Source organism: Gekko japonicus, unplaced genomic scaffold, assembly GCF_001447785.1.
Source record: "Gekko japonicus isolate JY-2015 unplaced genomic scaffold, Gekko_japonicus_V1.1 scaffold114, whole genome shotgun sequence".
NCBI lineage: Eukaryota > Metazoa > Chordata > Lepidosauria > Squamata > Gekkonidae > Gekko > Gekko japonicus.
Genome location: NW_015173125.1, coordinates 115,328 through 130,453, shown reverse-complemented (window position 1 = coordinate 130,453; position 15,126 = coordinate 115,328). Strand labels below are relative to the sequence as shown.

The window sequence follows — 15,126 nt, the reverse complement described above, 5'->3', positions numbered from 1 at the left end:
GTGTGTGTGTGTGTGTGTGTGTGTGTGTGTGTTGGGCTCATTATGCCAGGGCTCTCCTGGGTGCAGCTGGGTTCTCCTCCTCTTTTTTGCTGTATTCAAGCTCTCATGAGCCAGTCTTTCTCAGTAGGAAAGCAATGTGAACTATTTAAATGAGGAATAACAACAAGCCAGTGAGGTGGATTAGGTTGAGAATGTGTGTCCAGACCAAGTTCACCCAATACATTTCCTTTATAGACTGGGGATTTTGAACTTAGACTTCCCAGATAGTAGGCTCATACTGACCACTATACATTGCTGTCTCTCTATTCTTGCACTGTCTCAGAGGAGTTGTAGTTATTTCTCTGGGGAAGACTATAGTTTTGTAGACAAACTCATAGCCCTCAATCTGGGTCATGGTGCCTTCACATGTTCTTGACCAGTACACAAAGCAATTTATGTACAAAGGCTCGCAATGCCTAGTCATCTCATGTTTTTCCTTGGGTCTTAGGCTCAGAACATTGACCATGAGATTTCTGTAATGAATGTCAGTAAATTGAAAGTAGGTTTGCAACTTACAGATACACACCTGAACAGCATACTCAAGATTGCTACAGCACATTGTCTCCTGATTTTGATGCAATAATTCAGAGCAAGAGGTGTCAGTTATCAGAGACGGTTATCAGAAACAAAATATTGTGAAAGGGCTAATGTTTTAAGAATGTTTTATTTTGAGTTTTAAAATTTTTTTGTTTGTTGGTGTTCTTTATACATTTTTTATCTCCGCTACTACTATTACATTTTATGGCACGCATGGCCCGGCCCATCAAGGACTCATTTATGTCAGTTCCAGCCCGCATAACAAACGAGTCCGATACCCCTGTCCTATTGGGTAGAAAGGCAGCAAACAATTTTAAATCAATAAATGAGGTATAGGAATTATTGCTATGTGTCATAGTTGCCAATTTGTTTTTTCTGCATTTTAGAGTGTAGTATCTGATGACTATGGAGACTCAAGAGCTGAAACACCCAGTACAGTGACAGAAGTGGACATGGACTTGGATAGCTACCAAGTAGCTCTGGAAGATGTTCTTACCTGGTTGCTGTCTGCTGAAGATACATTCCAAGAGCAGGAAGACATATCCGATGATGTTGAGGAAGTCAAGGAGCAGTTTGCTATGCATGAAGTAGGTTTCTGGGGAGGGGCGGTGGGAGCTGTTAAGCAGGGTTTGTACATGTACTTTTGATAGCTTTAGATAGCCCACAAACCATATATAGTGGGCTTCTAAGGGCTTCAGAAAAATTCTTGCAGCCTTCTTGGGAATGTACGCCCGCCCTTGCCCCGCAGTTTCCGGAAACTAGTACCTCCAAGGTACTAGTTTTTTGCCACGCAGTTTCGGCTGGAAGCCTCGGTTGTGCCATGGGAGTGCTACGCTTCCCAGATGTGCTGGTGAGATCGCGCCCGGAAACTCCGCCTGTTTTCCATCTCACTTGTGTGGCTTCTGTTCCGTGTGACCGCAGCCATAGAACGGTATTTTTCTTTTGGGGAAATTAACTCTCCCCCCTGTGTATTTCTTTGAACATTTCAGATTTTTTTGTAAACCCAGGGAGTCCCCAAATTTGCTGAAAAATCTGTTTATTGTACATGTGGTCCCAGTCTTCAGATTTAGGTATCTGCAGGTAGGGGCCACATGTCGCTAATAGTATATAGACGTGGTGACATCATACCTTGTCAAATTGTTGTAGAGTGGGCTTCTGCATACTTGGGTCATTTTCAGGGATGCATCTGTTTTCATTTATGTACCTCTGTCATGGGTTTAAGATTATAAACACACACAGAGAGAGAGAGAGAGAGAGAGAGAGAGAGAGAGAGAGATATATTCACATTTACCCTTGAACTCGGAAACTGAGCCACATTAAGGACAAAGTTTATACACCCACAAAATGACATGTTCTCAAAACGTATGTATCTTATTTCTTTAAAATAAATACCTTCTAAAACAATCTATTTAAGGCTTCCACTCTCTTGCCATTCCAACAGCTATGCAAAACTGAATTATTCAGGAGGGCATTTTTACAAAGGTAATAGCGTTATAACAGAATGGAACATGCTTTAAAGGGACTATACTACTGTGTATAGTGCATACTATCTGTTCCTGTATGCATTATCCTGTTATATAATTTCTGCATAACATATCATGTTAATACTTATGCTTTATTTTAGCTTCATGCCGTCCTAATCCTATTACATTGCTTAGTGGATGCCAAGTTTGTATTGATTTGTACTGTGTAATCCTCCTTGAGTCTTAGTGAAAAAAGTAGACTATAAACAAATAAAATAACTTTGTATAGCTTTCCCAGTAATATCCAAAAGCCAAAAAAAGTATTATTTCTAAATAATGTGATCAGATGTCATACCTGCCTGACAGTCCTTTTTCTGCTGGGTATCTTTTTGGTGATGTCTTTCTTCGTTCTGTGGCTATTACATGAGACTGATCTTGAGGTTATGCCAGTAGCTTTGAAGGATGGCTAATGTAGCTTTTGCTTGGTGTTTGTTGTGGGCATGACTCGTAACCTGGCCCATGGTCTTTTAAAGTGCTAAAACACTGGGAAGGATCCAGAGCGCTACTGTAAAAAAGCTAGTAAGATTTTTGACTTTGAGTAGTGAAACTGCTTGCCACATCACAGTCTATTTCTGAAAACTTCACAAGTAGTTTGCCTTCAGCATTTGGGGTGGTCATTCAACAAACCAAGCCATCTAATTGCACTGTTCTTTTGATTCTGGCCTTTGTGTTTTGGTAAACTCTGGAAGAGAGGAACTACTTTAGAACTTTTTTGTGGGTGATCGTATAGGTTATTTTTCAGTGTTTTAGTTTAAACATCAACTGTTTATAAAATGTTCGCAAATTCATAGATCTAAGGTCATGTAAGTATAAAGTCACAAAGTATGCTCATCTGATTTTTTCCCCCCTAGGGTTTTATGATGGAGTTGACCGCGCATCAGAGCAGTGTGGGTAGTGTTCTGCAGGCTGGTAATCAGTTGATAGCCCAAGGCAATCTGTCAGAAGAGGAGGAAAGTGAAATACAAGAGCAAATGACTTTGCTCAACTCTCGATGGGAGGCTCTAAGGGTTGAAAGTATGGATCGGCAATCTCGGTGAGTGATATTTAAACCAGTTTTTCCAGCTGTAATGTCATGTATGGTGTTTATTTTTCACTCTGGGCTGAGTGGACTTCAGAATTATATGGCACAGCACTAAATTACACTTCTCTGAGGCCCATTTGAATTGCCTTGGCAAAAAAAAAGTAGTTAAGTATTCTTAGGAGTCTGAGGTGAGACATATGGGTCTTTAAATTATATATATATATATATGTAGAAGCTGTTCCACCATCTTTCTCTGCAATGTGTATGTGTGTATAAATATATATATTTATATTTATATATGTTGCAGAGAAACACATGCACACAAAACACGCTACAACCAATTCTGTGGCATGCTAACCTCTTAAATCTGTTGGGCTGGAATCTGATGTGAGGAGTAGTTAAACTGGAAGAAAATGTAGGAATGTGTCTGAACACTGGTGACACAATCATAGGGTAGCAGTCTAGATTTAGAATAAAGTTAGCATTTTCTTTATATTGACTCATAGATTAGCACACATACTCCAGACCAACAGTGGGCCTTAATAACAATAGTAATGTACATAGTGGTAGTGATGGACATGAACCTGAAAAATTCAGTTTGTGGCAGTTTGTGTTTGGTGGCCAAAGCATGAACTGAACCATGAACCAAATTGAACCAGGAGGTTTGTTTGTGAAATGAACTGGTTTGTGGTTCATGGCCCCACAACCCCCATTGAAAGGGACCACAGTCCCTTTAAATGAGGTTTGCAGAAAGCATGAAAAATCAGTTTAAAGGGACTGAGTGTGAAACAGCTGAATGGTGGGGAGCAGGTTACTCCCTGCCGCTCAGCTGTTTTTGTGGCTTTCACAGGAACAAAAAGCAGGGATTCATAGGGAGTTGGAGTCCTTTTAAACCCCTGCTTTCTGCTCTGTCCACGAACCACCATGAACTGCTTTAAGTTAGTGGAAGCTTTGGATGGTAGACCCGTGATAAACTTTGGTTCACGAACAATGAAGAGGGCGAAAGTCATGGTGCGTTTTGCTTTGTGATTCAGTTTGTACCCATTCCTACACAGTAGCAAGGCAGGTGACTTAGGAGACTGAACCAAGCTATGTGGTACTGAAAAATGCAGAAATAAAACAAAGTTTCGAAGTTATTAAGAAGAAGAAGAAGAAGAAGAAGAAGAAGAAGAAGAAGAAGAAGAAGAAGAAGAGATTGGATTTATACCCCGCCCTTCACTTGGAGTCTCATCCCTTCCCCTCCCCACAACAGACACCCTGTGAGGTGGGTGGGGCTGAGAGAACTCTGACACAAACTGCTCTTTTTCAAGGACAGCTGTGCCAGAGCTTGTGACTGACCCAAGGTCACATCAGCAGGTGCAAGTGGAGGAGTGGGGAATCAAACCCGGTTCTCCCAAATTAGAGTCCGCACACTTAACCACTACACCAAACTACACTTAACAGACTTTATCTGAAACAAGGAGGAATTTCAGACAGACGATATAATCTGGAAGAGGAATAGTTCCCAAATGGTTTCTGGTCTGTCATTTCAGACAGAACCATTTCAGAACCGGTTCCCTCCCGGAATATATTTGTAATTTCAGACATAAACGCTTCTGTCCCATTTAGGAAACGGGGCTGAAGCGTTTTACCTGTCAACCGCTTCCAAATAGTCTAAAGTTTCCTCTCCTGGTTCCGATGCGCTTTTTCCCGCCATTTTTCGCCCGTGCGGGCGATCTCCAGCTTTTTTTTAAAAAAAGTTTGCTTTATAGCGTTATAGCGCTATAACACTATAATGGAACCACAGTATAACAACCCCATTGGAATGCCTGGAGTGCTTTGTTATAGTGCTATAGCGCTATAAAAACGAACGTTCAAAAAGAAAAGGCTGGAGATCAGCTGCGTGGGCGAAACATGTTGGGGAAAAAGTGGTGCAGTCTGAAATGGCAAACCACTTCAGATCCAGCTCCTTACTGGAAGGGGAAAGCCATGTGTGAAATGGCAGCCCTATACCGGTTTACTCCATGACAAATCAAAAACAGCTTCAAAACAGGTTAAAAAGGGTAATGTGAAATTCCTCAAGTCCCCCCCCCTCCAGATTTGATGGTAAGTATAAATACATCCTGATATCCCCTGAAAGGAACACTTACTGTGGTATTTAAAAAATTTTTTTTTCCAGTTCAACAGAATCAAAATAGCTTTGTGTGCATGTATGTAACTGATCGTTGCGTTCAAAGAAACTCGGACTTTAATGTTATCTAAACATAGTATTTTATTTACCTTTATTAAGATATTTTATCTTTATGGCAGTACCCCTTTTTAAGAGTACTGATGTAATAATTTTGTCCATCTTTGTTTTTGAAATAAACAAACAGCCTTCATGATGTATTGATGGAATTACAGAAGAAACAACTGCGGCAGCTGTCTGACTGGTTGACTGTTACAGAAGAACGCATTCATAAGATGGAATCTCAGTGCTTAGCTGACAATTTGGAGTCCTTTCAGCAGCAGATGGATGAACATAAAGTATTTTGTTCCTTGCTTTAGTAAATACAATAGGAAAAGAATTTACTCTGTAGTGGCCCAAGTTTTCTAGTTGCCTCTCTAGTGGAGTTGTTACTGTGGAAACTTCCCTCTTTTTTGTTAAGGTTTGAGTCTCTCTATGTGATGAGCAGACCTACTATATGTTTTGGGATCGAAGGGCAACACTGTTTAGGAACAGTTAGTTTTCCTTTAAAAAGTCACGACTGTGCTCCAGGCTCAGTAGTGATTATGATTCTAGACAAGTTTTCTTGAACATCCCTTCAGAATATAAAGAAGTCATTAATAGGCATTGACCATCTGTGATTAATGTTAAATTAATGTCAGGAACAGTATTTGAACATAGAAGTAGTTTCCTGATTTCCTTGAGAGCAATGAGTGTGGTTGTGGTTGCAAAAGTCTTCCATGATTTCTTGTCTCTGCTCCAGTCAGTAACCAGAGAAGAATAAAAAGTGGACCGGAAGGTGGATTGGATCACTGCAGAGGCAGTGCCATGGTTGGACCACCATGCCCTGAAGGCCCGTCTGAATGCTCGACCCCGACCCTGTTTAGGCGGCGAGCAGATTTTTGCTCGCATGCGGAGCCAGATGGACCCTATGTGGCTCCAGATGGCCCTGCGGGATCCGAGGCCCCCTGGCGGCTCGTTGGATGAGCTGGTGGAGGACTGGCATGGTCGGCTCTCCACAGCCATCGACGAGATCACTCCCAGGCGCCCTCTTCACACTTGTTCTTGGCGGGCGCCCTGGTATACCCAGGAGCTGCGGCATCTGAAGCTAGAATTGAAATGGCGGTGTCGCGCTTGTAGCTAGAGAGACGGTGGCGTCGTGCTCGTGATGAGGCGTCACGAGCAGCTTATAGGACATTTATGAGATCCTATGAGATAGCAGTCAAGGCCACTAAGAGAGATTTCTATGCAGCCAGGATTGCATCTGCAAGCTCACGCCTGGCCCAATTGTTTAGTATGATTTGGTCTTTGACAGCTCTGCCTCAGGGCAGGCAAAATATTAGGGAATTGGATATTGGCTGTGAGGCATTTGCAAGCTATTTCGCAGATAAAGTCTTGGCGCTCCGCCATGACCTTCCCGCCACAATTGAAACAATGGACGAACTTGAGGCCCCTTGCACATTTTTGGTTCCGGGTTTAGAGTGTTTTAGCCTACTCAGCCTGGAGGAAGTTGACAGATTGCTTGTATCAGTATGTCCAACCACGTGCGACCTTGATCCGTGCCCCTTCTGGCTCATTAAAGCGAGCCATGAGGGGTTTCGAGGTTCCCTGAGGGAGATTATCAACAAGTCCCTCTTGGAGGGACGGTTCCCTGGCGCACTCAAGGAAGTGTTGGTCCGCCCTCTCTTGAAAAACCATCTCTGGACCCGGCCGAATTGGCTAACTATCGGCTAGTGTCCAATTTGCCCTATTTGGGCAAACTTATTGAGAGGGCAGTGGTGTTACAGCTATAGGGCTTTCTGGATGATGTTTCTGTCCTAGATCCTTTCCAGTCCAGCTTCTGCCCAGGTCATGGGATGGAGACGGTGCTGGTCGCCCTGACTGATGACCTCCGAAAGCATCTCAATCGAAGTGGTGTGGCGGCACTGTTGCTGTTAGATCTGTTAGCGCATTTGACATGGTCAACCACCAGTTGCTGGCCCACCGTCTCGCCGACATGGGGATTCAGGGGCTTGCCCTTCAATGGTTTGCCTCTTTTCTCCAAGGTCGGGGACAAAGGATGGCGATAGGGGATCAGCGGTCCCAGAGGCATTCTCTTGATTGTGGGGTGCCTCAGGGGGCAGTGCTGTCTCCGATGTTGTTTAATATCCACATGCACCCCCTTGTCCAGATTGCCCAGAGTTGTGGCCTTGGGTGTCACAAATATGCAGTTGACACCCAGCTCTATCTGATGTTGGGCGGCCAGTCGAACTCCGGCCCAGATGACCAGCACCAGGCATTGCAAGCTGAGCCTGGTTGGCTCAGACCGAGTCGGCTGAAACTAAACCCGGCAAAGACAGAAGACCTGGGCCTGAGTTGGGTCGGTTCGCGGTTGGGGCTCCCGACCTTCAATGGGGTGCTTTTGGTGCCAGCGTCGGCAGTTAGGAGTTTGGGTGTGCTCCTGGACTCCTCTTCAACGATGGGGGCTCAGGTGGCAGCCACTGCCAAGTTGGCCTTTTACCATCTTCGGCTGGCTCGGCAGTTGGTTCTCTTCTTCGACCGCGATGACCTGGCCACAGTGATCCATGCAACGGTCACCTCGAGGTTAGACTACTGTAACACTCTCTACATGGGGCTGCCTTTGTCGCAAATCCGGAAGCTGCAGCTAGTGCAGAATGCTGCGGCCAGGCTGTTGATGGGTCTCTCTAGACGGGACCATATCAGGCCTGTGCTGAAAGTGCTGCACTGGCTGCCAATAGCGTTCCGCGTTCGCTTCAAAGTGCTGGTTCTTACCTTTAAAGCCCTATATGGCCAGGGTCCGGTATACCTGAGGGACCGCCTTTCCCCATATGTTCCCCCAAGGGCACTATGGTCAGGGACTCAACATCTCCTGGTAGTTCCAGGCCCCAAAGATACCAACTTGCTGCAACCAGGGCCAGGGCCTTTTCGGTGGCGGCTCCTACCTGGTGGAACGAGCTCCCGGAGGAGATCCAGGCTCTGCTGGACCTGTCGCAGTTCTGCAGGGCCTGTAAGACGGAGCTCTTCCACCAGGCTTTTGAGTAGGAGCTGTCACCACCACTGTCCCATCACGCCACCACTACCACCAATTGGAGTGGGTAACATCGGGGAGCGAGATGGCCCTGGGATGAATGGATGGCAGTGTTGTCTGGAACTCACTTTGTTGTTCTGGGAGCATCTTTACAAGAACCCCATCTTGTTATTAAGGACTTTTGTGACAACCGGAGCACCTGTACTTTACTGTATTGTATAACTGATTGTTTTATTCTGTTTTTAATTGTATTAATCTTGGCATACGTGGCTCATCTGTTAGCCGCCCTGAGCCGCTTTGGGGAGGGCGGGTTATAAATCCAAAAATAAATAAATAAACAAAAACAAAAAAAACGGTAAGGCTTGTCACTATTGCGTAAACTATCAGCTTTCAGGAGGTCTTTATTTCAATTGCCCTGCAGTTTTCAGTCGTCTTTTCTTCTATATTGTGAATAAAGTCAAATTGCAGATTGCTTATAACATGATTAAGTAAAACAAATGAATTTGACATTCCATTTGTTTATCCATAATCAAATGCTTGCAAAGATAATAATCACATAAGCAGGTGCCCCCTAGCTGCAAGTCCAGAAGCAGAAGATTGGGCATGTAGAGCATTGGTGACCAAATAACTTTTGAATAATGGCTTGGATCCAGTATGGGGCTTTCTTAATGGAAGGTGATTCATGTGATTTTTGCTGACTTCACCTCTCCCACTGGAGACTTTCAGCTTTCTTCCAGTGTTGTTCCTCAGGGTCTCATTTTACTCAGGAGCAGCAGTTTTGGGCTGTACTTGCCTTGACATCCTACAGGGGGGAGACACACACACACACACACACACACACACACACACCGCCCCCTCCCCCACGCAGGGAAATCTCTTTTATTCTGTGGAAATCTCTGCTGGAACCAAGCCCTTATTTTCTCATACACCTGGCCAGAATCAAATGAAATAAAATGTTCACTTCTGGACCTTGTAACTATTGATTCCATTACTTTCAGAGTCTACAAAATGATCTCGAAGCAGAGCAGGTTAAAGTAAACTCATTGACCCACATGGTGGTCATTGTAGACGAAAACAGTGGTGAGAGTGCCACGGCTCTACTGGAGGAGCAACTGCAGGTGAGTGGGATTTTATATTCCTTCTGATGTGGTAGTGTGGTTGATACTGGTGTTGATGTTGTTGAATATGCGTGAATACTATACTGTGACTAGAACACTAAAGTTCTCAACTTGATAGCCTGCTTTAACTTCCTTAGGGACCTCAGAGTCTGCCTGTAATCCCTCACTGTTTCTCAATACTGTGCAGTTTTTATAGAGCAGTTCTTCATAGAACAAAGGATAACCTGAATAATTCGGTCCATAAACTGAAGTTCAGTATTCTTGAGGGTACTGCTGTTGGCCAACGGAGAAGCCGCAGAGTCCGCCTGTCCTGGAAGGGGTTGCACTCCACTTGAAAAAACAGATGCATAGCTTTGGGATGCTACTGGATCTCGGCCTGTGGCTGGAGGCTCAGGTCTTTTCCAGTGCACGTATCACTTTTTATTGGCATCTTTTTATTAGATCCCCAAAAAGCATGATCTGGCCAAAGATCCATCTTCTGATCACATCCAGTTTAGATTACAGTAATGCGCTCTATTTGGAAATGCCTTTGACAGTGGTCTGGAAACTTTGTAAATGAGGTAGCCAGGCTATTGTCAAAAACTGGTTGGTTGGGTCATATCCTTCCTGCATGGAGAGATCTGTACTGGTTACCCATCTGTTTCCTGGCACAATTCTGAGTGCTGGTTCTTACTGTTAACACCCTAAAGGAATTGGACCAGGGTACATTAAGTACTGTCTCCTCCCATACTATCCAGTCCACCAGTTAATATCTACTTCATAGGCGCTAGTCTCTGTGTGCATGTGTTCTGTTACTACTATCTTCAACATGTTTTCAGTTAAATTCAACAGACTGTATTTACTTCTAGATAAGACTAGTTTTTTGCCATCAGAAAAAGAGGGAGTTGTCTCATATTTGCATACAAGTTACTGTTATGTCAAATAGTAAGAAAAGTGTAACTTTCTAGGGTGGTATAGTGAAGGTTTCATTCAGGGTCATCTTCGTTTCGAATAAATACGGTATAATATTTTGGAAACTTCACCGGAGATAAAAAACTAAACAAATTTTAAAAAGATAAATACAACTCTGAAATCATTATTCTTCTGTTTATTTTAGTTTTTCATCTGTTTCCAAGGGGGAAAAACATGGTCTGTTTTGTTATTTTCAGAAACTTGGTGAGCGCTGGACAGCAGTTTGTCGTTGGACTGAGGAGCGATGGCTCAAACTTCAAGAGATTAATATCTTGTGGCAGGGACTCTTGGAAGAACAGGTTAGATTTATTGATTTGATTTATAGCTTGTATAATTAGATTTATAATTATACCTGGCTGTTCTCCTAAAATTCAAAGAGTCTGTCTTTGGGATATTTTATCCAAATACACAATATTTACATTAAGCAAGAAATACAAGAAAAAAGTTGGAGAAAGAGCTTCTTAAACTTCCTGGAATTCTTTGACAAAAAGAATATAGCTAGGCCTGTATTGCTGGGAATTAATTTCTGAGGCTATGACCTTATTTAGGAGCCAGTTTGGTGTAGTGGTTAAGTGCATAGACTCTAATCTGAGAGAACCGGGTTTGATTCCCCACTCCTCCACTTGCACCTGGCTGGATGGCCTTGGGGAAGCCATAGCTCTGATAAGAGCTGTTCTTGAAAAAAGAGCCATTTCTGTCAGAGCTCTCTCAGCCCCACCTACCTCACAGGGTGTCTGTTGTGGGAAGGGGAAGGGAAAGGAGTTTGTAAGCCACTCTGAAACACCTTTGGGTAGTGAAGGGCGATGTATAAATCCAATCTCCTCCTCCTCCTCTTCTTCTTCTTCTTCTTTATTTGTTTTATAGTGTGATCCTAAGCAGAGCTTCTTCAGACTAAGTCCATTGATTTCAGTGGGTTTCGGCTGAAATAACTCTGTATAGCTCCTGCCAACCTAGCAGTTCGAAAGCAAGAAATTGCAAGTAGATAAATAGGTACCACTTTGGTGGGAAGGTAACAGCGTTCCATGCATCTTGGCGTTTAGTCATGCCTAGCTCTGATAAGAGCTGTTCTTGAAAAAAGAGCAGTTTCTGTCAGAGCTCTCTCAGCCCCACCTACCTCACAGGGTGTCTGTTGTGAGGAGGGGCAGGGAAAGGAGTTTGTAAGCCACTCTGAGACACCTTTGGGTAGTGAAGGGCGGCATATAAATCCAATCTCCTCTTCTTCTTCTTCTTTATTTGTTTTCTAGTGTGATCCTAAGCAGAGCTTCTTCAGACTAAGTCCATTGATTTCAGTGGGTTTCGGCTGAAATAACTCTGTATAGCTCCTGCCAACCTAGCAGTTCGAAAGCAAGAAATTGCAAGTAGATAAATAGGTACCACTTTGGTGGGAAGGTAACAGCGTTCCATGCATCTTGGCGTTTAGTCATGCCAGCCACATGACTATGGAAATGTCTTCAGACAGCGCTGGCTCTTCGGCTTGGAAATGGAGATGAGCACCACCCCCTAGAGTCGGATTCGACTAGCTTTCGAGAAAGGGAAACCTTTACCTTTAACTCTGTATAGGAATGTTCTCCTAATAGGGCCGATTTTAAATTGGCATTACATAAAGAGGGATTTAGAAATAACTGTTTTGCTTTAATAAGTCTGTTTATGAGGCTTCTATTAAATTTCTGTTGCTGCATTCTCAAGGAATCTTGGTGAGGAAGTGATTTTTTTTTCCTTCCTAAGAGTCATATAGCAGTTGCTTCTGTTACATGGAACTCATATGTGAAGAAGAATCATGTGACTGGTGGGTCAAAGAAGGCAAACTTTGTGTTGGATCCAGCAATGTGTTCATACAAGTGTTGTGGATCTTCTCTGTTCCACTCTACTAGCTGCCCATGATCTCAGCAATACCTCCAGGGATTTTCATAGTGTAACAGTCTTTGTGGGATTGCTTAGAAATATTTGCTGCCTCTGTCCTTTTTTTTATTAAGGAAAAAAAATCACTGTCACATGAAGAATTAATTTTTCATTGTCTTGAATTTATAAGTGATTTTTCTGGTATCTAGCTATGAATCTCTCCTGGTGGTGATCAATAATTACAATGTGTTTAGAATTATTTATAAGTTCAGAGTGCTACAAGATTAGTGAATAAGCCTTTCTGTCTTGTTTACTGCCAGAGTCTTGTTATCTGCATGATGGGTGAGACAGAGATAAGCAATTCGCCTGCTGCTTTCTTTGAGTATAAGTCAGTATTACATATAGATAGCATCAAATATGTTTCAAAAATACAATTCTTTTGTGTTTTTAAGACGACTGAGGAGCTGAACATCATCAATCATAGTAAAGTAATAGTATACAAGCAACAGTATATTCAAAGGATTGCATTAACCAACGGTACATACTGGAAATAGTCTACAAACGCTGCCCTGACGATATTAAGTGCAGTTCATTAATCATATGAATAACTATGTTTAAGATTAACAGGCTAGGATAATGGAATACAACAAAATAACCTTAATGGACATAATCCTTCACAGAAGTAAATCATAATCTTGAGGGAAGTATTTATATTGCACTGATTCCTGGGAGGAGCCTGTCAGGAGGGCTGGGCTACCCAGTGTTAGGGCTGGAGGGAAGACCTTTTTTTTTAACCACACCAAGGTGCTGATTTATATTTTCCTAATAGGTCAATGGTAATTATTTAATCACATGGAAGAAAGTAGGGGTGTGCAAAAAAAAAAATCGGTATTTTTCGGGTTTGGGTATGTTGAACCTGAAAAATAACGGTATTTCCCAATATTCCCAAATCCCAGTACTGGTATGGTATTCGGATTCAGTATTTGGGAAAGCTGATTTTTTTTCGGCGCCATTATACCCTATGGGGACCAGTGATCCCCATAGGCTGTGATGGAGAATTGAATTGGAGATATCTGAGGCTCTGGGGTGGGGGGTATAGGCACCAAATTTGCAGCATAGCTGCTGGTGCCTTTCCTCAGAAAATCCCCCAAGTTTACAAAAGATTGGAGTAGTGGATCCAATTCTATGGGCCCCTGAAGAAGGTGCCCCCATCCTCCATGGTTTCCATGGGGGGGAGTCATTTAAAGGGAAAGTGCTTGCTGTAAATGCTTTTTATAAGCTGCGGCTGAACTCCGAAGTCAGTTAAAGGGCTTATGGTCCCTTTAAATGCCTTCTCCAAGCAGCAAGTTCACTCAGGACTGCGAGCCCTTTAAATGCCTTCTGGTGAACTTGCCGCGGAATTGCACAGCTTGGAGAAGGCATTTAAAGGGATCATGATACTTTTACATGCCCTTTATGTTTGGCTATCTGGCAGCCTGGAAAATCCCAAATATTTCCAGGATATTTAGGGCTTGGCCATTTCGGATAGTTGAAATTGAGCCCCATTCAGTAACCAGCTTAAGAAATACCTGAAACATACTGATAAGGTATTTTCCAGGGTGTTTTTGGCTCAGTTTACGGCAAATGCACACTCCTAGAAGAAAGTAAATGGGTGCGCTCAAAGTCACTACATGGTGTTTCCATTGACTGTAGCACTAGCCATTAAGAATACAGGCTGCCCCTAATATAAAGCCTATTCTAGGGTCTATCATGCCAGTATGTGATATAACACTGGGATCAATGCTCCCTCTAAGCTGTGGAGTCTTGTGAGCAAAAATTCTACTTTGTGAGCTACTGGCATTAAAGTTGTGAGAAAGCGATTTGGCTACTGCATAAATTAGTTTGCTCAGGAGCCATCCTTCCTGAGCTAAGACAAAAATGTGCGAGCCAGAGGCGAAAAAACTGTGAGGTAACTCACACTAACTCAGCTTAGAGGGAACATTGACTGGGATTTGGCTTTTCTATATACCAAGCTTCTATTCATTATATTTGTGTCCTGCCCTTTCCCAAAGCAGCCCTTTAGTCTCATAATGAAGGGAGATCTGTCTGTCCCCTTCTGTTGCCGTGTTCTGCCAGTTGGTGATGACTTTTTTGTTTTGTTTGGCATTCTGTCAGTGATCCGTCCTTCCTAATCAATGCTTTTATGTTTTGTATGTCTTTTTACTTGTGTGTATTTTAACACTGTGTGTATGTTGTATGTATTTTAACTCTGTTTTGGATTGTTTTAATTATATGTGTTTGGGGAGGTTGATTTTAATGGGTTTAAAATGTTACTATATCATAATATGTTTTAAATAGTTAGGCACCTTGTTGGCCCTTGTAAATAAAGTAAAATAAAATAACAATCCTGTGAGGTATGTCAAACTGAGGGAGAATGACTTGCCCAAAGCCGCTTTTTGTCAAAAATAAATTTATATCTTGAAATCCAGGGAATTTAATGCCTGATTACAGTGGGACCTGAGGGATGTTTATGAGGGGCTGTGGCTCAGTGGGAGAGGATCTGTTTAGCATACAGAAATGCCTAGGTTCATTCCCTAGCATATCCAGTTTAGAAGAAGTAGATAGTAGGTGATACGAGAACTCTGCCTGTTACCCTGGAGATCCACTGTCAGTATGAGTAGACAATGGTCTATTCAGTATAGACCAATGGTCCATTCAATATAAGGCAGCTTCATGGGTCCATGATTTTTTTCTAGATTGTGCCTATAGTTTACCTGTCATGATATTTGTAAGGACTTGCAAATAAAGACTGGCAAAAATTTTGCTCATTAAACTTACATAGATTTAACTTTATTATTGGGGAACAATGGGTGAAAAGAGTGGTTAACACATGGGATTCACTGCCA

The 15,126-nt window shown here is 42.8% G+C and overlaps 1 protein-coding gene across 1 annotated transcript in view; it reads left to right on the top strand.

Annotated features, from left to right (window-relative positions):
* The window catches only part of UTRN (utrophin), a gene marked incomplete at its 3' end in the record, with an annotated part of 245,001 nt that overhangs the window by 118,430 nt on the left and 111,445 nt on the right, over nt 1-15,126 (top strand). Inside the window, exons 9-13 of the mRNA XM_015421983.1 lie at nt 965-1,163; nt 2,951-3,132; nt 5,475-5,625; nt 9,332-9,451; nt 10,600-10,701. Of these exons, the coding sequence (XP_015277469.1) occupies nt 965-1,163; nt 2,951-3,132; nt 5,475-5,625; nt 9,332-9,451; nt 10,600-10,701 (754 nt within the window). The remainder of the gene's footprint in view (nt 1-964; nt 1,164-2,950; nt 3,133-5,474; nt 5,626-9,331; nt 9,452-10,599; nt 10,702-15,126) is intronic.